We start from the raw sequence: 25,974 nt of genomic DNA on the forward strand, positions 1-25,974 counted from the left end.
CCCAATGTAATCAGACTAAAAAACAAAATAATTATTGAAAGGGAGGAGGCAAATTTATCTATAGATGACATTGTATGTCTGGAAAAGACAAAAAGAATCTACTTACACTACTGTGAGTAATGAGATTTCATTATGATAGCTAGTTATAAATTTTTAAAAATCATTTAAAGTATTTTTCTTGATCTTTTTAATAAGTGGGAATCCTCATTCTTAAATATTTTTTTTTTTTTGCCTTTTAGGGAATGCACAGACTGAATTTAATCTTACCATCTCTAAGTAAATTGCAGTGTGTTTTGAATGAGACACTTTCCATGTTAACTTTTTTTTTTAAGATTTTATTTATTTGAAAGAGAGACAGAACAAGCAGGGAGGAGGGACAGAGGGAGAGAGAGAGAGAGAGGCAAACTTCCCCCACTGAGCAGGGAGCCCAATGTGGGGCTCCATCCCAGGACCCAGAGATTATGACCTGAGCTGAAGGCAGATGCTTAACCGCCTGGGCCACTCAGGTGCCCCTCTGTGTTAACTTTTAAACACTGTTTTGAAATAAATTTGTAGCAGTGAATAGTTATTTTTAATCTTTTTTTAAATTCTTGTTACTTTTGATACTTGCTGTGTTACTTGGTAATGCTAGGGAAGGTGTAATCTGATCTTTGAGCTGTATTTGGTAAATAATAATTTTGTATGGAACCCACAGTTCTATCAGTGAGAGGAAAATTATTGCCCAAATGTAAGGCTTTTCTTTGCCCTTAAAGCATTTCCTGACTCAAAGACCAAGTTATATCATGCATGGAAATAGTTTTGTTTTTTAAAGTATAGCATCTTTCAGATCTATAATTTTTAACAAAAGTGTGTGGACGAAGGTATTTTCTCCTTTATTTGTAGGGAAAAGAATTCATGTCTCCCTCTTTACCACTGATTTTGTTTATATCCTAAAAGTAAATTGTTTTATTTTTATTCATCATTAGCTCCTAACTTGAGCTCTCACACATTCCCTTTATAGCTAGCTGTTCTGAAATCAGTTTGATAAATCAGTTATATCTCTTTCGATGTGATGCGGTTGAGTCATTTAAACCTAAAGCTTATCATATAGCTGTTGCTTTAGCATATATAAAAATGAAAACTTAAGTATACCCATATGTTTAGAATAAAAAAATGTTGTTTCATTCTGTAGTAATACAGAAAAATATATTGAATACCCGCTGTATGCCAGGTTCTTCTACACTTCAGCTAATCCTCTTGACAATCCAGTGAGGTAGGGTGTGGTATCCCACTTAATAGAAAAAAACTTGTTCAGAGTTTTAGTGTGAGGTCATCCTGAAACCAGATTTGTCTCTACAGAATTTTTTCACCAACAAATACCATCACGAAGGATGGGAAATTTATATTTTCTTAAAAACTGCTTTGATTCTGTTTCACTTTGCTGTGTTGCTGGTCACAAGAAATGCAAGGAGTTCTTTGAATCTTCCTCTTCACTGTGTGTGTGTGTGTGTGTGTGTGTGTGTGTGTGTGTGTGTGTTTGTTGTTGTTGTTGTTGTTTTTCCTGTTACAGTTCTCACAGTCTGCCATCATTTGACAATTGCAGAGCATTCCGTTTATTTTGACTGCTATGACATTTGTTTCTTAGAGAAACTCCTGCAGGTGCCAATTCATCAAGCATAAAGACATCGTTTCCAGGCCCTTGTACAACAGTCTACCATTTTTAATATCCTACATTTCTATAACCTTTGTAGTTACAGGGTTTTATTTTTCCTATGGACCTAACAAATTTATACCAAAAAAAAAAAAAAATTCAGTCTGTTTTGGTAATGGAAAAAAGAATTTCCAGTGTGGTTACGAACCACATCTTATGAGCTGTTCTTTGCCTCCTACTTTAAGGATTACCAAGTATTTTTTTTTTTTTTAATTGGAACCTGAAATTCAGTTCATTGCTTGGATGCATTTCTTAAGAAACCTCTGAGAATTGATTGTAGGAAATTAGGGGAGAAGTTAGAAGATGACTGGAAATGAGATAGTGAGAGAAGAGCAAAATGACTGGAAGATGAGGACTTTATAATTTTAATTTTACCGGTGAAAGTAGATTTGTTGTTTTTCTCTTTCTGCTATACTCTGTGGTCCCATATTGAACAGTCTGTTGCAAAAAGCCTTAATAGATTTCATATAGGCCACTGTTTGAGTATCTGGAACTGGGAGTCTGTAGAGTAGAATTGGGTATAAAGTAAGACAATGACTTAACTAATGTAAATAGCATCTTTTGGTAACTTGGAACTTAAGAGATCCTTTTTCCATCTCAGTATTTTATGTGAGACACACTGGGGACTAACTCGCTGCTTTTAGATCTCATAATGTTATCTGGTCACGTTTCTTATTCTGCCTACCTCTAGTTTACTCTAGTTTCTCTTCTGCTTTCAAGGCTCCAGTTCCTGGACCTGCCCTGGAAAAGAAGTATCCAGTAGAGATGAGCTCACTGCAGTTACTTAATTAAAAATTTGTAAGCTACAAAAATGGCAATGGGCCAATCAAGAACAGCTACAATTTGAATTTTTCTATTTCCAGGTATGCTAAAGTCCATGGCACCAGTTAAGCTTAGCCTGCGTAACTGCCTCACTATGACATTTATAATAACCAAAACTTTACTTTCAACATCTGTGGTCCTCTTGCTTTCAAGTTTAGTAACATTCCTAACATTTAGGTAACATGCAGCTACTCTTGACTTTAACATACCCTTTGCCTGAATATTTCTAATTTAACTTGTTTGCTAGTAGTAGCAAACTAATACAAAAACAGTTAAAAATAAATTGGAAATGCTATTGAGTTAGGCCCTGTACATGTACAAAAGATACTCTGGTCTTCATTGAGAAGTAAACACTAACGACAACAAAACTGTCTTCCTTTAAGAGGTTCACATATAGTATAAGGAGCACAGGGAATTAAATAAGTGATCCTAGTTCTCGCAACTATTCTATACTACAAACACCTTCACATAGAGTTAATACATTCTTCAGTAATTGGAAATCATAGGATTTCTGAATAGAACCAGATAATGTATTATATAGTACTTTTTAACCTGAAGAATTTTAAATGTAAGTATATAATATTGCTATATTTTTACTTGATTGTTCAAAATAAATCAGGTAAGAAAGTCATAGTAGTTGGAATTGTCCTGGAATATAACAACACAACCAAAAACTGAGGTTTCTTGTTGCCTTAGATATTAATGGAGTAAAAACTACTTATGGGTGGTTAGAGGGCAGAGGGCAATTAGCTTTTTAGGACTTTTATTACTTTTACCCGTTTGTATAGATTTAGAAACAGGATTAATTCATAAAAGGTAACTTTATTTACTAAATGGGCAGATAGCCATACAGATCTTTTGTTTTTATTTCTTTTATTTTTTCTAAAGATTTATTTGAGGTGGGGAGCCGAAGGAGAGACTCTCCAAGCAGACTCCCCACCACGCGGACCCCAGCGGGGGCTCAGTCCTGTGACCTTTGAGATCATGACCTAGCCGAAACCAAGAGCTGGACACTTAACCAACTGAGCCACCCAGGCGACCCTCCATATCTTTTGTTTTTAAAGCTCAAGTCAGAGGAATTGAACAGAGGAATTTTATATCCCAACTGTGATTTTGAAAGATGATTCTAATATCCTTGTGCTTTAAAAATTCTCTCCTCCATTGTTAATGTATAATGAATTTAATGTCAACCGGTGTATTCAGCATTGGGTCACTGGTTATGTCCCACATGATTTGTTTGGTATTGAAAGGATTGTATCTCATGGAGTGTTGAATTAGGACTGGAAAGGGATCTGCTGCCAGAGTTACTGTAGGATCATTACTGCTGTCACGGGAATTGGAGGGGAGAAAGTGCATTTGAATTTCAAGTTTTACTAGTTATCACTGGGGCTATTGGTAATGATGAGATTTTTTTCTACATTACCTAATGCAATTTTTGTATAAAACACTGTAGTAGGCACAGTAGGTATGTGGAAATGAATAAATCTTGCTTTCAGTGATCTTACAGACAAATAATACCAAAAAAAGTACTGTAATAGAGGTGGGAATTGTGTACTGGAGAGTACCAGAAAGAATCAGCTTTGTGGGGAAGGTAACATTTCTACTGCGCCTTGAAGAACGGATAAAATTCTTTTGAGAGAATGACAAGAATATTTCTAAGTTATGGAAATGAAAGTATATAACATGTTCTAGAAATTGTGAGCATTCCAGTGTGCCTAGACAACAGTGTATGGGATATGATAGAAGATGGATCTATGTCATGCGTGCTTTCAAATGTCACGTGAAAGAGTTGGGACTTCAGTAGTAGGTAATGGGAATTATTGGAGATTTCTTAGCATTGGCGTACTTAAGTAGGTGAGTCTTTTGAAAAGCTGACTGAGGTAGAGTAAGGGTTGACTTGATGAAGTCAGATTAGGCGGTAGTAATACCTAATTAAAGACAACATTTATTTTTATATGTACCAGACGCTATGTGTGAAGAGTTTATTTCTCATTTAATCCTCATTACGGGAATGTGAGAAGTAGTTGAAATAATACATACTAGGCATTTACACAGGACCTAGCCCAAAGTAATGATGAGTCAGTAATGCTGAATCATGGCGATTATACTGTAAACTCAGAGAAAAGTGTTCTTGTCCACCTTTATGTGTGATAACTTTCTATAAGAATATTGTGTTTATTGAAGAAGTAACCTAAACCTCTTTTTCTAATACCTTCTGCCTCTTTCTTTTAAGTTAAACTATCCCATTAGTGAATGAATACTTCAGTTGGACAGCTGCGCATTAGTTCACACTGAGTTAGCCTTCCATTGAAAAAGGCGGGGCGGACCTGGCTTTTTTGTTTTAACAGGACTGAGCATAGAGATAGTCATGCACCTAAACATAAAGGCCATACATAAGATTTAAATCAAAATGTGACTGTAGATCTCCACTGTCAAGCATCCGGAAAAGTGGTAATTGTTGCAGCTTAACTATAACAGTAACAGTTTTAGTATAGATAAATTAGCTTTAAGCTATTTGGAAGTATATATAATTGGCTAAATACAGGTACTTTCAAATTATTCTACTCTTACTCTCCCATCCATGTATCAGAATGTATTCTGATGGATCGTCTTCAATCCATGTGTCCCTTTACCTAGCTCCCTCTCCAAAATAATTAGCATGTGTTCTTTTTCTTTTTTAATTAGTTAATTTATTTGGGAAGGCGAGAGAGAGCATGAGTGGGGGGAAGGGGCAGAGGGAGATGGAGAAGCAGACTCCCTGATGAGCAGGGAGCCTGAGGTCTCGGGACTTAATTCCAGGACCCTGGCATCATGACCTGAGCCGAAGGCAGACGCTGAACCGACTGAGCCATCAGGCGCCCAGTTAGTGTGTGTTTATCTTTCAGAACCTTTCCTATGCATTCATATAATAATGTTTTTTAAAATCTATTTTTATGTCTTTTCTTTTTTCTAACAACAAAGTGTATTCTTATACATGGATTCTGCATCTTTCTTTTTTCATTCATTAGAGTCTTAAAGGTCTTTCCATTTAATTGTTTGGATGTCTTATTCCACTTAAAAAAAACCCAAACAGCTGGAGGGTATTCCCTCATATTACTGTATAATGTACTTATTCATGCCTCAATAGAGGTGGTTTTTAGTAGTACACACTAAGGTGCCTGTATGCTCCTCTTGAAATACCTGTTTCTAGATTAGATGCTTTAATTTATATAGACAAAGAGCTAGACCACTCATGCTTTATTATTCGTGACAGATTGCATTCAGCCCACCTTACAGCTGACTGCAGTAGCGCTGGGTGGCGACACCACCATTGGGAACCGCTGGCACAGAACACTGATCTGTGTGTCTGTCCATGATTCTCTTCCATTTAGAGGAGCGGTATTAGCAGTTGTCCTCTCTGCTTCACAAGCGGGGAGGATAAAGAGAGTTCATGGATATGTGCTTGTAGAAGTCCGGTATAAATCTGAATTCTACTGGATTGTAATCTTCACAAAAGCAGGAGCTGTATTTTATTCACCTTTAAATAGTTAGAGCGCTTGCCTGGCAAATGGTGGGCAGTATTTATAGAGTGGGTCCCAGACAGGAAGGTGACCAGAAAGTGGTTCAGGCCTGTAGAATTTTCTTAGATGTATTTTCTACATTATTAGGAATCTGTACAGTTTTCACTGCCACCTTTTCAACCTTACCTTACTTCTCTGCCCCACTCAGCCATAATTCTTCAAATGTATCATGTTCCTTTATGGCCTTTCCCCCAACACAAACAGTTGTCAGGGATACACCGTAAGACCTTTATTTTTCCTAATGACTAAACTGAAGCACAGCATTCTTTGTGACGTTTCACCTGCCTTTTCCTTAGTTTCTACGTTTTAGGTACTTTTTCCTCTTAACCTTCACTACAGCTTATACACCTGTAAATGGCACAGTGTTTGCTGCTGTCTGAAGGCATGCCCGCCCCTGGGGCATGGCAGGGCCTGGAACTTCAGAGAGAAATCCCCTGTATTGAGATAATGAGAGGCCTGTTGTTTTTGCTGACTTGTGGGATGCAGCACTTTGATGCAGGGGAGGACCCTTCAGATCTTGGGTGGTGTGCCTTGCCCTGCTGCTCCAGCCTCATCTTTCATCACATGGTCTCCCTGTGAGTCTTTTTCCCTGCCCCCTCAGTGTTAGTCAGCGACTTTGGCTTCCTGAACTCGCCACACTGTTTCACTCCTTTAAATCTTTCCTTAGGCGACTACCTATGCCTGAAATACTCTTTCCCTCTCACCTGCCTGGTGAACACATTTGATCTTCAAAGGCCCGGCTTAGGTATCCCCTTGTTTAATGAATCCTTTCCTTGAATCCTCCCCTTCCCTCAAAACTGACTGGCCCCTCCTTTGTCTCCCCTGTTTACTGCACATTATATCTGTAACAACTCAGTTATTACATTTATTTATTGAATGTTTATCTTCCCCTACTAAAATGTGAATTTCTTGAACCTAGGCAAATGTGCTGTTATTAATTTTAATATTTTTGGCACCTACTCTAGTGTAGAGTAGTAGCAGGCACTCAACAAAGTTTGAGTAAGCAATATATAGAGAGAGTACATATGAAAAAATATAAAAATAAATTAGAAAATGGGTTATCATAAATAAAAATGTTAGGTAGATATAGTCACTTCTATGTATTTTTACAGTTCAGATATCCTATTAGGAAAGTCTGTAGGTTTATGGATAAGTATTTGTAGGATGAGATTTCTGGTTCTTTATTTGATTACATATACAATTAAAAATATTGAATATTCTCTAAAAGTATTTAAATTGGAGAATTGTGGAATAGATTTATATATAATAAATGTGCTGATGAAAGTTTCCATACAGTTCTGAGATTATTCTTTTTTTTTTTTTTAAAGATTTTATTTATTTGAGAGAGAGAGGCATGGGGGGCTGGGAGAGGAGAGGGGGAAGCAGACTCCCAACTGAGCAGGGAGCCCAGTGCAGGACTTCATCCCAGGACCCTGAGACCATGACCTGAGCCAAATGCAGATGCTTAACCGACTGACCCATGCAGGCACCCCCTGAGATTATTCTTGACCATCTAATAAAAAAATTCATTCACCATAACTATAACAAGACTAATAACCAACTATATACAACAGTTTCACACTATAATATTTGAAAGATGGGCGCATACTAAACAAAATTTTTGCATTGTGTTGTATTTTAGAGACTTGACTCAATTTAATACTGTTTTACAAATTTCACCTTTGCTCATTTTGAATTCTCTATAATTTCTTTTTAAGGTTCTGAGTGCTGTTACAGTAATGATATATTTTATTTAAATGCTGTTCTTTACAAATAATTTTTTATATAGTTTCTTCATTAGCAGGCATAGCAGTCTCCATTCACCACAGTTGTATTACCAATCAAGTATAGGTATATAATTTTAAAATTGCCAGTTTAACTTTTTGTTAGTTATTAAAACTTTTTGTTAATAAGAGCAATAACACCTACCTATTTAAACTATGAACATAATTAACACACACCCAGTGCTATAACACACATATACACACACACTCAAACACATACATCTAGTGTGTGACCAGAAGTCCACTCTGGGGAAAGTCAGTTGAGGACCATGACATTTGAAGATGGGCAAAGTTATATGAGATGTACCATAAAAACATGGGACCAAGTAAGTGTTTGGAACTGCATGGGGATTAGTTGATGAAACTTCTCATAACTTTCTCTGCGTCTTCATATTAAGATGCCATTTTAGATTAATATTCTAACCAGATTGTTAAAATCTTCACATGCCATTGAGTTCATTGGTTCATTACAATTGTTTGTGGTTGATACAAGATGTTAACTCGTCCTTCCAAGTGCTTTCATTTTCTTTTATCCTCTCTTTTTCCCTCTTACCCATAATAGGAACTTGTTGTCATATCATTTATTTATATCATGTTTTCTTTTAAGGATATTTATACACAGGATGGATTATCCAAAAATTACAGTAAAAGGGGGGCACTGAAAGATAACTTTGTGTGTCCCATCTTAAAGCCCTAATGTATTGGAAAAAAAATAGTGAGATACAAATTGGAAAATACACCCAAGGTAGTTAGTTATATAATATGTTTTGATGAATTATAACCATTCTGTCTTAGATTTATTGCGCTTTTCTTGATCCTTAGAAAATGGTAGCACTCACCGCAAAACCACAGTACATAAATTGCTAAGTGGCTGACTTGCACATTCCTTTAGAAGAACTTATAACTGGTAAGCCTTTTAACTGTAAGAAATGGCCAACATTCATGGACTTGAGGCAATGTGTTAAATGAAAAAGTTGGGAAGTTTTCTTTTTAGGAGGAGGTAGTATGGATCATTACATACTGCAGCCTTTGATGTTTATTTTTTTTCCTTTACAAAGTAAATTATTGCAGGGTTATAAAGTTGAGGAATTGATTTTCTGCTAACATAATCCTTTGCTCCTTTCAAGCTTTTAAAAAGCTTGAACATGATAGCTAATTTAAAATCGTAACATTTAGATGACTGATTTGGTATGTTTCCATTACTTTATTTTTGTAAATAACTGGCTGTGTAAAGTGATTCAATATTACAACTGTTTCATGCTAAAATTTATGCTGAAGTTGAGTTATAATTATCTTGTTTTGAGGCTTCACTGGTGATAGTATTTGAATTTTAGATTTTCTAATTACATAGCTATAGTTACCACATTTTAACTCTTAGGAAAATAACTTGGTATTGTAGATTTGGTGGGGGTAGGGTTTGTTTTGCCTTAGTAATTGTAACGTCATGTTCCAAGAATTAAAATTCTAATAATTTGCTGTTAATTTTTTTTTTAATTTTTCATGTTCAGTTAGTGGCATTTGCAAATTCTTTTGAGGTTAAGCAGATGTTAAGTGCACCAACTATTACCTAATTAGCATTTGATGAGATGCTTAGATAATGTATCAGTAAAGTAAAAGGTATTTAAAACAGTGTATGTAATTAGACAGGGAATATATTTCTTTTTTTTTTTTTAAGGTTTAATTCTGAAATCATACTGAGGCTAAAAGGTTTCAAAGTTGGCTTTAATTTTAAAAATTATAGCCTCTTAAGCGAAATAAGTAATCAGAGAAAGACCATTATCTGATCTCTGTGATACAAAGAATTTGGGAGACAGGGTTGGGGGTCGTTCGGGGGGCAAGGAGGGAAAAAATGAAACAAGATGGGGTCGGGAGAGAGACAAACCATAAGAGCCTCTTAATCTAAGGAAACAAACTGAGGGTTTCTGGGGGGTGGGAAGGGATAGTGTGGCTGGGTTATGGACATTGGGGAGGGTATGTGCTATGGTGAGTGCTGTGAATTGTGTTAAGACTGATGATTCACAGACCTGTACCCCTGAAACAAATAATACATTATATGTTAATAAAATTAAAAATTTATAGCATTTATAGCAATATATATAGCAATTATATATATATATACATATAATACATATACATATATATAAACATATAGCAATTACAGCATTTTTCAGCTATTCTTCCTGCATATCAATGCTTCTTTCTCTGATGAGGATACTCTTTTAAGAATAACTCACTGCAAGGTCTGATAATGTCAGCCAATACACAGAAGACACAGAAATTGTAACTAGTTATGAGAAACTACTAACATGATTTTGACAACAAAGAGATAAGTTGAAAATTCTGTCTTCCTAGTAGACACCCTGGGGAAGTTAGTATTCACAGTTGCTGACGTCAGAGGGGCTTTGCAGCACAGATAGTTCCGTTAAAATTTAACATAAGTGTTTCTGAAAATCACGGTGCTATGCAAATCATGAAAAAAAGAAAAGCCACAGGGCTTGTGGAAAAAGCAGAATTTGGGATGAAACACTCAAAAACTTTATCAGAGAACACTAAAAAAAGATAGGAACCTTAAAAAATGACGGTATAGTTTTACACATGTTAAATGATTAAGACATATGTACTCATACACAATATACAAGCAAATATTGTACTTTGAAAAAGTTCTGAAGTTTGCTTGTGGAAATGAGCATAGATGCGGCAGCTTGTTAATGAAGTGGTCCAAGTGGGTTGGGCCTCTGCTTTCGGCTCAGGTCATGATCTCGGGGTCCTGGAATCGAGCCCCGCATCGGGCTCTCTGCTCAGTGGGGAGCCTGCTTCCCCCTCTCTCTCTGCCTGCCTCTGCCTACTTGTGATCTTTCTCTCTGTCAAATAAATAAATAAAATCTTTAAAAAAAAAAAGGGGGGGGTTTCTGAAAACAGAAGGAAAGTTGTAACACAAGATGTGGAAAGGTGGGACCATGCACAGATATGGTGAACTGAGGTGGGTAGCAGATGTTTGAGGTGTGTTCATATTTATATTTTGTGTATTCACACAACTTGTTTCAGCTGAGTGTGGTTTTGTGTTCAGCTAGTGTTTCTTGCTGGCAGAATCACAGCAAAATTCACTTAATGCTCAAATTGTTCCCTGTTGTGTCAGTTGCATTAGAACAAACTTACGGTTTCAAAACAAGTACTCTAGCAGCACTGACTTAACAGCTGAGGGTAAGGGAAACACTTGTTTGGGTAGATCTCTATCTTTTTATAGTAGTCTTCAAAATCTAGGCATTTTCTGATGCATGGAGATTTACTGGAGCAAATATTTACTGAGCATCTAATATTTGACATACTCTGTTTAAGTATTTAGGATACAGCAGTGAACAAGATAGTCTTTACACTTTGGGACTAAGAGGACTTGAGTAAAGAATTTTGTCTGTCATCAGTGAACAAGATAGTCTTTACACTTTGGGACTAAGAGGACTTGGGTAAAGAATTTTGTTTGTCATCAAGGGTTGGTTTTATGAAATAAAATCAGATAGATGGAAGAGAAGTCTAACAAAGGAGTATACTGGGCAACAGGCTTTTCTCTAACCTTTTAAATTACATACTTTAACAAGATAATTTCCTAGGATCCTGTCCCACTCAAGATTCCATTGTTTACAGAAAAAAAAAAATCATCTCTCAAGGTTATTAGCCAGAATTAAATTTTGGGGTGGTGGGACACTAGGGTGGTTCATTTGCTTAAGCGTCTGCCTTCGGCACATCATGATCCCAGGGTCCTGGGATCAAGTCCCTTGTTGGGCTCTCTGCTCAGTGGGGAGTCTGCTTCTCCCTCTGCCTGCTGCTCCCCCTGCTTATACTCTCTCTCTCTCTCTCTCTCTCTGAGAAATTTATTTATTTATTTATTTATTTATTTAATTTTGAGATGGTATATATGTTAAAATGGGAAGACTTCACCTTCTGGTCCATAAGCTAAAGGAGAATATATTTCATTCTGTTTCTTTTTGATATTCAACTTGAACTGTATTTTCCTTTGTTAGAATAATTACGTGTATTCCAATAAAAATCATGTAAGAATGGGGCAAAGATAAAATATGTATATAGTTTTACAAAATAATATTAAAACTTTATAGTGTTATTGTATCTCAAGGAAGGTCTTCTGTAATAATGGCCTTTCTCATCTTCTCCTGTAACTATTCCACACCCCAAACTCCTGCTTCATAATCCCCTTCCTCTCTTCTGTCCCTCCTTTTTTCTAGCCAGACAGATGACTGATTCACTGTCTCCAGAATCTGCCTCTTATTTGGTCGTCTTGCCTCATACTTAAACCTTTATTTTTAATGTTAGTTTAAGTTTAGTTATCATTACAGTTGCATTGGTTTCAGGTGTACAATGTAGTAATTGAGCAGTTCTGTACATTACTCAGTGCTCATCCCAGTTGGTACACTCGCTCCCTTCATGTTTCACCCCATCCCAGCCACTGCCCTTCTGGTAATTACCAGTTTGTTCTGTATCGTAAGTCTGTTTTTTGGTTTCTCTCCTTTTTTTTCTTTGTTCTTTTGTTTCTTAATGAACACATACGAGAGAAATCATTTGGTGTTTGTCTTTCTCTGACTGACTTACTTCACTTAGTAGTATACCCTCCAGATCCGTCCATGTTGTTGCCAATGGCAAGATTTCATTCTTTTTTATTTTCTTAAACTTGCTAAGTATCCATGATTCAGAGCCTCCCAGTCTCTCCTTCAGCCCAGAGGGCCCTTTAAACACATCAGCACAGTTTATACCACTCATCTGGCCCTCACGGATGGCCTGGGACTGACTGACTGCTTTCGCAGGGAGCTTTGCCCAAGTTTCCTTGTTACTTGGGTTATTTGTCCATATACATGGAAAGCAAAGGCTACAGAATTTCAGTCAGCTGTCTCTGTACTCTAAAGCTAGGGTAGCCTGCAGCCCTGTTTTCTGCTAAGGTTTTGCTCCTTTGTACTTTGTGGGAATTCATGGTATTTAGAATAAATAATAATACTACCAGTGTATATGTTTTGCTACAGGGCAGGCAGGTGCAATGCAATTCACTTTTACTATGTTATCACTAATCCTTGAAATTCCTTGAGCCCTTCTCTCCATTTTACAACGAATGATAGTATTAGTGACTTGCACTTACATAAGCTACCTTATTTACTTGTGTACTTACTCTGTGCTCTTTTTAATTATTTTATATATATTACTCATTTAATTTCATAATAATATATGAGATAGCTACCCCATCATCACCATTTTATAGATGAGGAGACTGAGGCACAGAGAAGTTAAATGATTTGCCCAAAAAGATACTGCAAGTAAGAGGCAGAGTCAATTTCATAAGTGAGAAAAATTGTAGAATCCTGGAATTTATACTTAAGCAGCTGCCACTATGTCAAATACTGTACACTTTATATACATTATCTCATTTATTTATCTCATTAAATGAGACAATGCCCACTAATACAGAATTGAGGTTGAAATATTTAGCAGTGTTATCTCTGCTTTTAACCATTAACATGCTCTTTCACCAGAAAACTTCAGAAACAAATGGCTAAAGTATAGAATGCTGTTTCTTGAAATTCTGTTCTTTGGGAAATTTTTAAGTCTATCTCAGAGTGGCATTTAATTTATTCACTGATTTCTTTTTTTGGTAAGACTTTAATAGTAAAAGCCAGTGCTTTGATTGTCAAGCTTAAATTATACAAGATACATAACTAGTTACTCCTTTTATTTTAAAAGTTGGATCTCATCATTTGTTCCTTTCATTTTAAAAGTTTGCTCCATCATTTACTTTGTATGGTATCTCCTGGTCAGCAGCAGTCTTTGATATGCTTTTACATATCTCCATAGTCATTGTTTTAGTGTTTTGTGTTTTTTTTTTTTTATCTTATCTAGGCAGTATGCTTGCGAAAGTAACATGTCTCATCTAAATCTGTAACTTCAGTAGAATGGTAGTGTCTCCCCTTCACCCCACCTCACCCATTTCATGTCCCTTTTCCTCATGTCCTGTGGAGTGAGAATTGCAAAGGCTTTGTTCATTGTACTTGATGGAAAACTAGCTTTTGATCACATTTGATTAATATTCTACAGTTTTTTAATTAAGAACACTCAAACTTTTCTTCCCCAAATGCTAGTATAGGAAAGCACCTTGGAGATAGATCTCATCCCCCATAACAGACCAAGTGGCTAGGCTAACAGTATTTACCAAGAAAAAAAAAAAAAAAAAAAAGGTAATATAAGCACTGAATACAGGTTTAAGCAAAAATTGTGAAATGAGTAATTGGGCCGATGGGCATAGGAGTTGAGAAGCATGGTGTACGTGTGTATTCGGGAACTGAATTACAAAGCTAAATCTTCATTTTCTGCAGTAGGAAATCCATAGATAATGTGTGAAATTGGAAAAATCAAGAAATAACCCCATAATCACTTTGTGTAGGAATGTGGAGAAAAAGCCCAGTGTTGACAGTGGTTACTCTATAGCATAGAATAAGACTAGGAAGGCATGAGGTAGGGAAGTTGCTGGTTTCCCTGGTAAGTTTGGTAGTACTCTTTTGGCTCTTAAACTGTGTAAATGTTTTTGTTTTTACAATTTTATTTAAATTTTTCAATATGAGATATGTGATGTTAAAATATTTCCTGGACAAGTAACTAGTAAGATTTTTTAAAATCATTTTTTTGTATGTACCGCTCAGGTTTTTATGCTGGAAGGAATGTTGGCCTTTAAGGAAAAATTAATAATGATTATATAATGTTTTATACATAATATAACCAAGAATCTTTTTCTTCAGGTGTTCTTAAGTTATATGTTAGGATTATCTACACTCAGATTTTAATTAATGCCAGCACCGGAGATGCCTCTCTCGTGTTTCTCTGTAGCCCAGACGTGCTCTCTGAGCCCTAGACCCATCGATCTCTACTCGTTCTGTGATATATCTCTTTGGGTATTTTAAGGTGCCCGAGACTTAACATGTTCAACACTAAACCTGTAATCTACCCTTTGTTTTCTTGGTCCTCTTCTATAATTCATAGATCAGAAACTGACCTTGACACCTACTTCTTCACCCCAATGTTTAATTCATCAACAAGTTCTATTAATTTTATTTCTTAAATATCCCTTCAGTTTTTCCTTCTCAGCCTCCACTGCTGTTTCTGCAAGCATTTCCTGGCTAGCCTCCCACAGTGGTTTGCCAATGGGGCTTCTATATTTTGCCCTTTTCTCTATACTATAGCCATTCTTCATACATACATGATTTCTTGATCAGGTCTCCCTCCCTGTCTCTGAGCTTAAATCCTCAGTGGCTTCCCATTACTCTGAAGATAAGACTTCCAAATTTTAATGGCCTCTAAGGCACATCAGGACTAGGGCCCCACATTTTTCTTGCTCTCCGCTCTCTATAGTTTTTCCTCATGTACATTGCTCTTTTCCAGTCTCTTTCTGAATATGAAAGAGGTGGAACAAATATGGTAGCCACAAGCTAGACTATTAACAGGAGGCAGATAGAAGGTAAAATAGTGCACCAGTTCAAATAACTATCTGAATTATAAACCTGTGTCTGTGTGCCTCTAATCCAGGAATTTCTTTGACCTGGAGAGCAAGGGCACAGACTAGTACTTGTATCTTCAGCACACTATCTGCTGCATTCTGGGCACTCCTTAAGTGTAATTAAGATAATTAGAGAATGATTGTCCAGTTTTAAACACTCTTTGTATCTCATTGCCTCATAAATGCCCAAATTTTGATCAGATCTGTAAGTCCTGTTGCTTTTCTCTTTGTTGTTTTTTTAATTGGGGACAATGGTTTCTTCTTGTGGGTACAGTTAAAAAGTTAGCCATGCTGCCTACTCTTAGAGTCCTGGAAAAAATCACCGTGACAAGTGATGGTGAATGTGAAGACTTGCTAACTCTCATGACTTGAGGTGTCGGTGAGCCCTGTTCTCATACTTGGCTCTCTGCACGCTCGTGATAATAATTGAGGGGTCAGAAATAAGGTGTTCACATATTCTTTAAGAAAGGAAAGAATAAGGCACATTTTATAAGGCTTTCCAGTATATTTACTGTTAGATTCTGTAGTATTGTATATTTTCTCTTACAATTTAGAATCCTTAAGAAATTACTCCTCCTAGATCATTTGAGGTGGTGAGAGTTTGGTGCCAAATCTTTGCACCTGATGCTAGAAACATTTCTAGAAAGTATGGTTTCTTTATTTTCTCAGAAGAGCAGTCATGTTGCATCTTAACCATGGAAAATATATTTCCATTTATTATTAGAAATAATTTTCCAGATTAAGTTATATTGCATGGCTTTCCTTTTAAAATTAAATACCACCTATTGTTTGTTTCCGTAATGAATTTAGTTGTTAAATTTATTTACTCACCACAAAGGCTACATTAAAAACAGTTACCTTGCTTTGTCCTTAAAGTTTACTCTTACTGGATATAGAATGTGGGTTGGTGTTTTTTCTTTCAGCACTTATATGATGTCATTTGACTGTCTCCTGGCCTCCCAAGTTTCTGATGACAAGTCGACATGACCGGAATTATTCTTCCCCTCTGTCATTTCTTTTGCCGCTTTCAACATTTTTCCTTGATTTTCAGCAGTTGGACAGTTAGGCCTTTGCGTGGTTTTCCTGGGCTTTTCCTGTTTAAGGTTTGAGTCTAACCTGTTCAGGCTTTGATATTCTTGAGTAGGATCTTCTTTTTGTTTGTTTTTGTGTTGTTGTTGTTGATTCAAACAGGCTCTGGTCGGTTTTGTAAAACATTTTGCATGATTTACTTTTCCCCAGTGTGTTCTAACATGCTTCCAGTGATATCAGAATCACCTGGATCAGTGGTAACCAGTCCATACTCAGCAAAATTTTCCAAATGCTAGGCCCAATACAGTACTGTTTCCACTGTTTTTGGCCTGTGTGGCATAATACTGTTTCAGATTTCCTCAAAGCAGGGCAGTTGTTGGAGAGGATGACCAGTTTTGCTTGGCCTTGTCTGATCATCTTTACAGGCTGCTCCTGCCCCCGCAAGCACTTTCCACTTTTCAGGAGGAGTTAGAGCCTAGAGTTGATCTGGAGCCTAGAATTGATTGACTCCAGCAACTTTTTTTGTTGTCTTTGTAGCCACCATCTTCTGCCTTATGTGTGGGATGACCCCCCCCCCCCAACCAAAAGCAGCCACCAGGGTGTCTGGGGAGGTGATTAAGATCTTCCTGATCTGTAAGTTTATATCTTTTACTAACTTGGGGAAATTTTTAGCCAGTATCTCTTCAAATAGTTCTTTTCTACCCCATCTCTCCCCTATCCTTCTGGATGTCCAGTTACAGGTACCTTACACTTTGTGATGTTTTCCCATAGGTCCCTGAGATTCTCTTCCTCCCCTCACCCACCCTACCGCCAGTCTTTTTTTTTTTTTTTTTTCCCACCATCCTTCAGTTTGGAACAGTTTCTTTTGCTTTGTCTTGAAGTTCACTGACTATTCTGTCATTTCCAGTATGTGGTTAAATCCATCCAGTGAATTTTTTATCTCAGATATTTTATTTTTCACTTGTTGAATTTGAGTTTAGTTCTCTTTCTATTTTTTTTTTTTTAAATACAGTTTCTGGTTTGGGGGTTGTGTGTTTTGTTTGTTTGTTTGTTTTGTTTTTTTCTTTAACTGAGATCCAAGCATATTTGTCCTCTTATCTTTAAGCATAGTTAGAGCAGCTGCTTTAGAATCCTTATGCACTAATAATACTAGTGTCTGGGTTGTCTTGGGCTTGGTCTCCCTGGGTTGCCTACTTTCTTAAGTATGGGTCAGTTTTTCCTGTTCTTTACGTGTATTTATGAAAATGACGTATAAAGATGCTAGATTCTGTTGTGTTCGTCCAGTTGTGAGTATTGATGTTTGGTTGGTTTCCTTGCTTGCTTGCTTGCTTGCTTGCATTAGTAGGCAGTTAACTTTGCTGAACTCCCAACTAGAGACTCTGAAATCTCAGTTATTTTAGCTTTGGCCGGGCTGCTTGGAATCCCACATGTGTGTAGTTTGTGGATCAGAGATGTGTGCAGAATTTATACACAGGATTGGGTGCTCCTCTCTTTCTGTGATTTACTTACTAGGTTTTCAGCTGTTGTGGTTATGCCAGAGTCTATCCTTTGGTTCATTAAACAAGTAGGCCTGTAGGTTTTCTGTCTAGGTTTCAGCACCCAAACCAGCTGGGACCTGTTCTCTGGTTCAATTCCTTTAAAAAAGGGAAAATCACCCCATGCTGTTACCTTCTAAATACTGACTCCCTTCTCCCCACCATCCCTCTATTGTTATTGATGCTTTCTGCCTTCAAGTAGTTGTTTTTATATTTTGTTTAGTGTTTATAGTTGTTCATGAAAGAGTTGATCTAGTATGAGCTACTCGGCCATTACAGGAAGTGGAATCACTAAAATACAGTTGTACATTTGAACAATTTTCCTGTTTGTGCACTTGATGGTTTTTATAAGAAAAGCAGGTGTGATTAAGAGTTTTTCAAAGAATCTTGGAAATGTATATTTTAATAATGGAATCAGTCAAAAGTTATATTTGTGATTCATCCTCCTTTAATAAAGGTGGTCTAACTCAGTTAGAATAAAAATTTATTTATTTGCCTCTCCTCAAATTGTGTAAAAATTTCCAAATCTAAATCATTTTAAATGTGTTTTAGAAATAAAATAATATGAAGAAACTATACAGTAAAACCTTCCTTTCATCCAACAAATGTTGCATTTGATCTGCATCTTGAGGATGTAGCAGTGAACTTCAAAGTTCTTGATCCTGTGGAGTTAACATTGTGGGAACAGATAGGTAATGAATAAATACATATCAGGTATTGACAAATGCTATGAAGAAAAGCAGGGTGTGAGGATGTGATGGGGCGGGGCGGGGGGAGACAATTGTGGCATTATTTTGGAGAGGTGGGTCAAAGAAACTGTTTCTGAGAAAGTGACATTTGATCAGAGATGGTAATGAAGTAGGAGAGGGACCGTGCTAGTGTCTGAGGGTAAAATGTTCCAGGTAGAGGGCGCAGCAAGTACAAAAATCCTGAGGGAAGAAAGAATGGCCTTTTTGAGAACTAACCCGAATTGAGGGAACTGGGAGATTGATAGAAGTGAAGTCTGAGTGGTAGGAGTTAGCCGGGGGCCTGGTGTTGGAGGATCTCAAGCAAGGGATTTTGCCCTGATTTACTTTTCACAGAGATCAGTCACTTCGCTCAATAGAGTGAGGGGCAGGGGTAGAGCAGAAAGTGAAGGCAGGGAGGAAACCAGTTAAGGGACCTTTGCTGCGGCGGTCTAGGCAGTCTAGGTGACTTATAGGGGTGGCTCAGACGAGAGCAGTAACAGGTTAGGGAAAGTGGTCCGATTCGAAATACTGTTTACAGATAAAACCAACAAGACTTGATGCTGGATTAGATATGGGATGTGAAAGAAGGATCACCTGGATATATGATGGCACCATTTATTGGGATGAAAAAGACTGTGGAAGGATTGGTTGGATGGGGACAGTTAAGAGTTTAATTTTGGGCATACTCAGTTAAAGTGAGTTTTAGATGTCCAGTAGGAGACATGAGGCAGGTAACTAACTGGCTATATTAGTGTGGAACTCAAGGGAGAGCAAAAATAAATAAGTTTATTTATTTATTAAATCAGAAATAAATTTGCAAAGCCTCTGTGTAAAGCAGTATATTTGGATGATACTACCCTGCAGAGGAATATCAGTATCGTTGAAAAGAAACCCTAGATCTGAATTCCATTATCCACCAACATTAGATGTCCAGAAAAGGAAGAAGATCTGACAAAACTGAGAAGGAGCTGCCAGTGGGTAGGAGAAACACCAGAAGAGTATAAATCTCGGAAGCCAAGTGAAGCCCTTGTTTAAAGAGGGATAGGTTGACTGAGGACTGAGGACTGTTCCTTCGGTCTGACAGCTGAAGTTCTCCCCCAGCTTTGATAAGAATAGTTTCGGTGGCGAAAAACTGGGAAAGCCTGTTTGGGGTAGGTTTCAAAGAGATTAGAAGGGAGGAAAGAAAGATACACGTATAAACAGCCCTTTCAAGTAGTTTTCGCCCAAGAGAAGGAAGGGGCAGAGAAATGAGCTGATAGCTGAAGGGAAGTCCAGGATGGCCTTTTCAGGTTGAGCAGTACTGTTAATCACGCTTTAATTTACTTTTAAGTATCATTTACTAATTTTCAGTATTTCTCTTTTCTTCTATAACCCACTATAGCTTTTACCTATGAAAAGTCACATAGAATTAAGGAATTTAATTAAATAATAAAAAGCTGAAAGGCTTTTTACTATGTATATCTAAATGAGCTTATATTCTATTGAGGACTCAGGAGTTCTTCCTTAACTAAATTTAATAAAAAATACTTTAATATCTACTGTTACACTGAACACTGAACACCTACACAGTGCTAGCTACGCAAAAAGGGACAAAAGAGACCTGATTCCTATATTTGTGGGGTTTACGGGTCTGTATTTTTTTTAAGCTTATGTTAAAATTAAAAGAGAAATACTACAGATAAGAAATCTGTTTTAGAGAGATGGTCTTGTTTGTTAAGTTTATCATAAACTGAAATGATTAAGAAACTAGCATGATAGATATTTTAATATGTTATTTAGGTTAAATATACTTACATACTATTTATATCTCAAAGAGTTTTTCAAGATTAAACATGGTTTGCATTAAGAATAAAAACAAGGTAGGTAGGTCTCAGCTTTGGCCATACATGAGAATTACTTGGGGAAGTTTTAAAAATCCCTGTGCCCAGGCTACTCCCCAGCCAGTTAAATCAGGACCTTTGGGGTTGAGGCTCAAGCATTAGTATTTTTTAAATACCAATTTATTAGAAACGGAGTAAAATGCTGCTAACTCATTGCACATTTAAGGATTAAATATATCTGAAAATTAAGATATCAAACACATTGGGTTATAGATCATTTTTAGACAAAGCATGCAAAGTCGTTTGTAGAACCAGACTTTATCAGGATCCAAACTTTAAAAATAATAGGTAGAGTAAATAAGATTATGCACCTCAGGCTGTCCTCAGATTATTAAGAAAAATGTTAGGGAAGTTATTCATTTTCCCCTTTTAGAAGAATGAGGGAAGACATCCTTGACAATAGTTTCTTAAAAGCTTTTGGAACAGCCATCATAAAGCATACAAATAGATAGGAATTAGTTTGCCAGCAAGAGTTACAAATTGAAAAGACAACAACTGTATGGAAAGCATTATAGGACTTAATAATATTTTGATAACTTATATTAAATGTTCGGTACTAAAGCACGTACCCTATGTATCGAAATTTTAAATCCACAACAATATTCATTCTCTAATCAGTTGTCATTAAAATTTTTTTTCTTTCTTTCACAGAAAATGCTTGGACAGAAGAGATGAGTACTATTTCCACTAAGGCCTAGAATTGCCTACTGTACAAATAGTCCTGATCAGGCAATATACGAATGGCCCAAGGAAGCCACCAAATTGATTTTCAGGTTTTAAATGACCTGCGACAAAAATTCCCTGAAGTACCTGAAGTTGTTGTATCCAGGTGCATGTTACAGGTCAGTGTGCATTGATTTCTGAACTCATTCATACAAACCTGGGTGGTTGTTTTTTTCACGTTGGAAGAAAGCTCTTACCTCTTGTTGGCATTAGTGTGCTGTGATGAAAAGAAACGAACTTTGGTGTCTGATCGTCAGGTGGTCTTTAATAGGTGTTTCAGCTCTGGCATACAGATGATACCTACCTTGTAAAGTAGGCGTGAGGACTAAACGGGAGCCCAGTAGAAAGCATTGGTATGTGGTCCGTACTTACTGTGAGCTTGCTTCACTCCTCCCGACACCCCGCCTGTTTTGGCAAAATGTTTTTAATTCCACATCTCCATATAAAAGTGAGAAAGTCATTAAATAAGGACTCAGGAAACACGGGTTCTAATCCCAGATGAGCACCCCAAGCCAATCTTGTAAGTAATATGCCTTCTTTATCCTCTAGTTTGCTTGTCTGTAAAGCAAAGGAATTGGACTTCAACAATGCCTCAGGTCAAAAATATATAAAAACAAAACATGTTTTTATATATTTTTAATTTGAACTGAAGGTTTTCCAATTAATATCACTAACCATCTAATAAATTTTTACATTTTTCTTGTATGTACAATTTTAGAAATCCATAATTCTAAATATTTAGTGATAGTTGTGTCTTCTCATTTGATAAACTAGAAATCTTCCAGCTTGTTAAAAATAGAGCTATAGAGCTATAAAAATAGAGCTATAAAAAATAATTTTGGCTCAGATGTATTTACTTGACAAATTATTTTTAAAGTTTGAAGTTGCATGAAATTTTTAAAGGCTCAACATCTGTATTTGATGCCAAGTGACTACATTTTGTTCATACCCTCATCAGCTTTTATCTGTACATTTAATTACTTGCCTTTAGTCTGATCCGGTTTTGGTCTCTCCAGTCCATCCACCTCACTTCTGACTAAGTGTCTTTCTAAATGCAGGTTTTGTCATGTATTTACCTGCTTAAAAACCTCATGATTGTTTCCTATACCCTTCAGAATAAAGTTCATACATCGTGACTAGGGTGTACTAGGTCTGTGATCTGGAATCCTGCCTTTTTCTGCAGCCTGCTGTCTTGCCTCGTCCTTCCTCTTCACACCCCATGCTGCAGACGTCTTCAACTGATTGGAATTCTCTGAACACGCCTGGCTTTTTCTATAGTATAGTGTTTAAGAGCATGTTTTGAGTTAATAATACTGTATTGTGTCCTTGAAATTCACAAAAAGTGGATCTTAAGTGTTCTCACCATCACTGAAGAAACACATGGGGGTGGGGGAAGCTGTGAAGTGGTGGGTGCTTTGAGTAACTTGATTGTGGTGATCATTTCATAATGTATATTAAATCATAATATTGTATTTACTTGTAAAAAAAAATCAGATGTACAGCCTAAATATATACCATTTTTATTTTTCAATCATACCTTAGTAAAATTGGGGAGAAATAAATAAGTAAAAATAAAATTTAAAAGTAAATAGTAAATAGTGTATGTTTTGGTGATAAGCAGACTTGTGTTCAAGTTTTAACAGTTACTAACAGTAATTAATTAACCTCTCTACCCTCATTTTTCTCACCTGTGTAGTGGGAATAAAAAACTCCACAGTGAATTAATTATGATGATGCAGGTAAAACAGCTGGTAGGATACCTGATTCATGAGTGCTCGATAAATGTTAGCAGCCATTACTAGTAATAATAATAGTAGTAGAAGACCTATAATAAATATTTGGTGAATGAATCAGTAGTCCACATTAGTTGATAGAGTATGTAAAAGGAAAAAATGAAAAGTTGGGGGAAAAAAAGTAGTAAGAGTAGAGTCAGAAGTTAAAGTATGCAGAGGAGCAGAGATGGTGCGGGAGGAGGGTCTGGGGAAGAGGTGTTTCCCTGTAGAACCCAGGTACCTCTTTCTAACTTTTCTAACTTTTTATGTTATAATAAAATAACATCATACCGAGAGAGTTCAGTGAGTCATTGAAAAATAGAAAAATAATATAGGTTCTTCAATAAAATGTTATAAGACTTGATACGAAAGAACTGTCCAGAACACTTTCCCAGTAGTACAGCTGTAGAGATTTTGAAGAACCTTAACTGGGAGCATTTTGTAGAATATTTTGAAAATATTTTCAAAAAAATAAAGAATGCTACAGTATGGTTTTCAGGGTGTATTAAAACAGAATGCAGGATAGTATGTGTAAAGGAGGATGGGGTGTGCCTGGGTGACTCAGTCAGTTAAGGGTCTACATTCGCCTCAGGTCCCGATCTCAGGGTCCTGGGATCAAGCCTCACAAGGGGCTCCATGCTCAGTGAGGAGTCTGCTTCTCCCTCTCCCTCTGCACAGCCCCTCACGTATGCACACGCACACAGGCTCTCTCTCTCTCTTTGAAATAAAATCTTTTAAAAATAAAAATAAATGAGGATAGGGGAATATATAGACATATGTATATTTGCCCTTGTTACCATAAAGAAATACCGGAAGGATTAAAAACAGAATTAATAAAAGAGCAAGAGGGAACAGGCCAGATGGGGATGGAAGTAGAAGTGAGACATCTCAACATATATCTTTCTCTATTGTTTTGATCTGTATACATGAATTACCGCTTTTTTAAATGTAATAAGTAAGCTTGTATTCAATTTTACCAAAAAAAGAAAAGAAATGATTTTTAATTTCTTTTGGTCCCCTGGTAATAACACTTTTACCCTGTTTAGCTGGTTTTACAAGGACAAACTTCCTTAGGGCATGCTTCCCAGTATCTAGTGATAACCAAAATGAAATCTGTTTTGCTTGTAAATTACCTGTGAGACCACATTCTTCTAAATTGAGTTGGTAATCATTCTGGGCATCCAAGTAATGTGGGTTTCAGCTGATATAACAAGAAATGTTAAAGAAAGGAATGGGGAAGGCTCCTCTGGGAATATGGCTAGGACATACATCTTTCCAAATTTGGGGAGATACTTTTAAAGTAAAGTTACATTTAGCTACCTGTAAATGTATTTCTAAACATCTCTTATTTGGTGACAGCCTTTTCTTTGGGGAGCTGCTATCCCTTTCTCAATTGGGTGGGCTTCTGTCCTTTCTCTTGGGAGAGCCGCCCTATAAATACTGGTTCAGAGCTTTACTAGATGAAAAAAAAAAACATGGTAAAGAAGATATAAGAAATTAGTCATCAAAGGATCATGCTATGCTGCCACTTTGTATACTTGCTTCTTAAGAGAACAGAAGTTATCTATCTTTTCTCTTCTTGACTTTATTTACTGCTCAGATCCGTCTGTTTGGAGCTACTTATAGCATTTCCTTGTGCTGTGGATTCTCTAAGATGGCAATAATATCAGCAGGTGTTACCCATATCTTTAAATTTTGTTTCTATTTGATAATTAAATCTTAGAGTAGTGTAAAAATATTGCATACTTGACACTGATTTTTTTTCCTTTTTTTAACTGAATTTTTCAATTCTTTTAAAGTGACAATTGAATTTATAAGTTTAAAATATGCTCTTTCAAAGCAATGCAATAGTTGCGTTCATTCAGTATTTGTAATACTTAGTATTTAAGTACCATATCCTTAGTTGAAGACTTTTCAGATGACCTCCAACCATAGTCCTTATCCAAATTCTTATTAAAACACTTGTCATTCTATATTATATTTATTTGTGAACACATTAATGTCCTCTACTAGACCATGAGATCCTCCGCAGCAGTTGTATTCCTTTCTACTCGCCTCATAGAAGTTCAGTAAATTGGTTGAGGGAGTGAATGAATCAGAGTTAGAGAAGGACGTTCATAGATATTTTGATACTGTCTGTAATCTCCGTCTCTGTGCAAGAAGCTTAGGGAAAATGAAAGAGGAACTGGAAATAATGAGTCAGACCTTTTGTAACTTTGAAAAGAATAAATGCAGGTTTGCATATATACAAAAAAGCAATGATTTTCAACCTTTTGGAAACTCATCCCACGCCTTTTGTTACACTTAAAGGAAGTCTCACTGAAGGTAACTGGGGTGTATACAAGATGATTTTGGACTTCTTGTCATATCAGAAAACAAAGAAGCTACGAAAGACTACTAGGTTCATGCCATGTACACATGAGCCAACATGAAATCATTCCCACTAGCCTAAAGGTAGGATACAATGACTGCAATCAGTTGATACACATCACATCAGAGCACCTGGGTGTCTCACTCAAGGTTAAGTATCTGCCTTTGGCTCCCTGCTCAGTGGGCAATCTGCTTCTCCTTCTGCCCCCTCCCTACTTGTGCATGCGCGCTCTCTCTCTCTCACTCGCTCTCGCTCACACTCTCAAATAAAATCGTAAAAAAAATTGATGCACATCAGGACATCAAACATACTGAAGTTTATGACGATACTGAAAATAAATCTTAGTAACCTTTAGACGTTGCTGAGGGCATCGATTCATTATTCTAAAAACCAGTAGACAGAGAATTTACTTATCCTGTTTCTTCTGTGCAAAGAGTACTAAATAGTTGAAGAGAACAAGTTCTCTGAGGAAGAACTGCAGCTGATACATGAAGAACAATCTTACAATTAGCATATCACCAGTATCACCATTTTGCAACC

General features: G+C 36.6%; 1 protein-coding gene across 2 annotated transcripts in view; it reads left to right on the forward strand.

Moving 5' to 3' along the window:
- The first annotated feature begins 2,440 nt into the window (after positions 1-2,440).
- The window catches only part of TAB2 (TGF-beta activated kinase 1 (MAP3K7) binding protein 2), a 66,033-nt gene continuing 42,499 nt past the window's right edge, over positions 2,441-25,974 (forward strand). The window contains exons 1-2 of one of the 2 annotated variants that reach the window (XM_032873150.1): positions 2,441-2,553; positions 21,220-21,410. In XM_032873150.1, the coding sequence (XP_032729041.1) occupies positions 21,309-21,410 (102 nt within the window). In that variant the 5' untranslated portion in view covers positions 2,441-2,553; positions 21,220-21,308. Of the gene's footprint in view, positions 2,554-21,219; positions 21,411-21,562; positions 21,645-25,974 lie in introns of those variants that run through there. The other variant, XM_032873151.1, reaches the window with a different exon arrangement.

The sequence above is a fragment of the Lontra canadensis genome, unplaced genomic scaffold (assembly GCF_010015895.1).
Source record: "Lontra canadensis isolate GAN:19392208 unplaced genomic scaffold, GSC_riverotter_1.0 scaffold47, whole genome shotgun sequence".
Classification (NCBI taxonomy): domain Eukaryota; kingdom Metazoa; phylum Chordata; class Mammalia; order Carnivora; family Mustelidae; genus Lontra; species Lontra canadensis.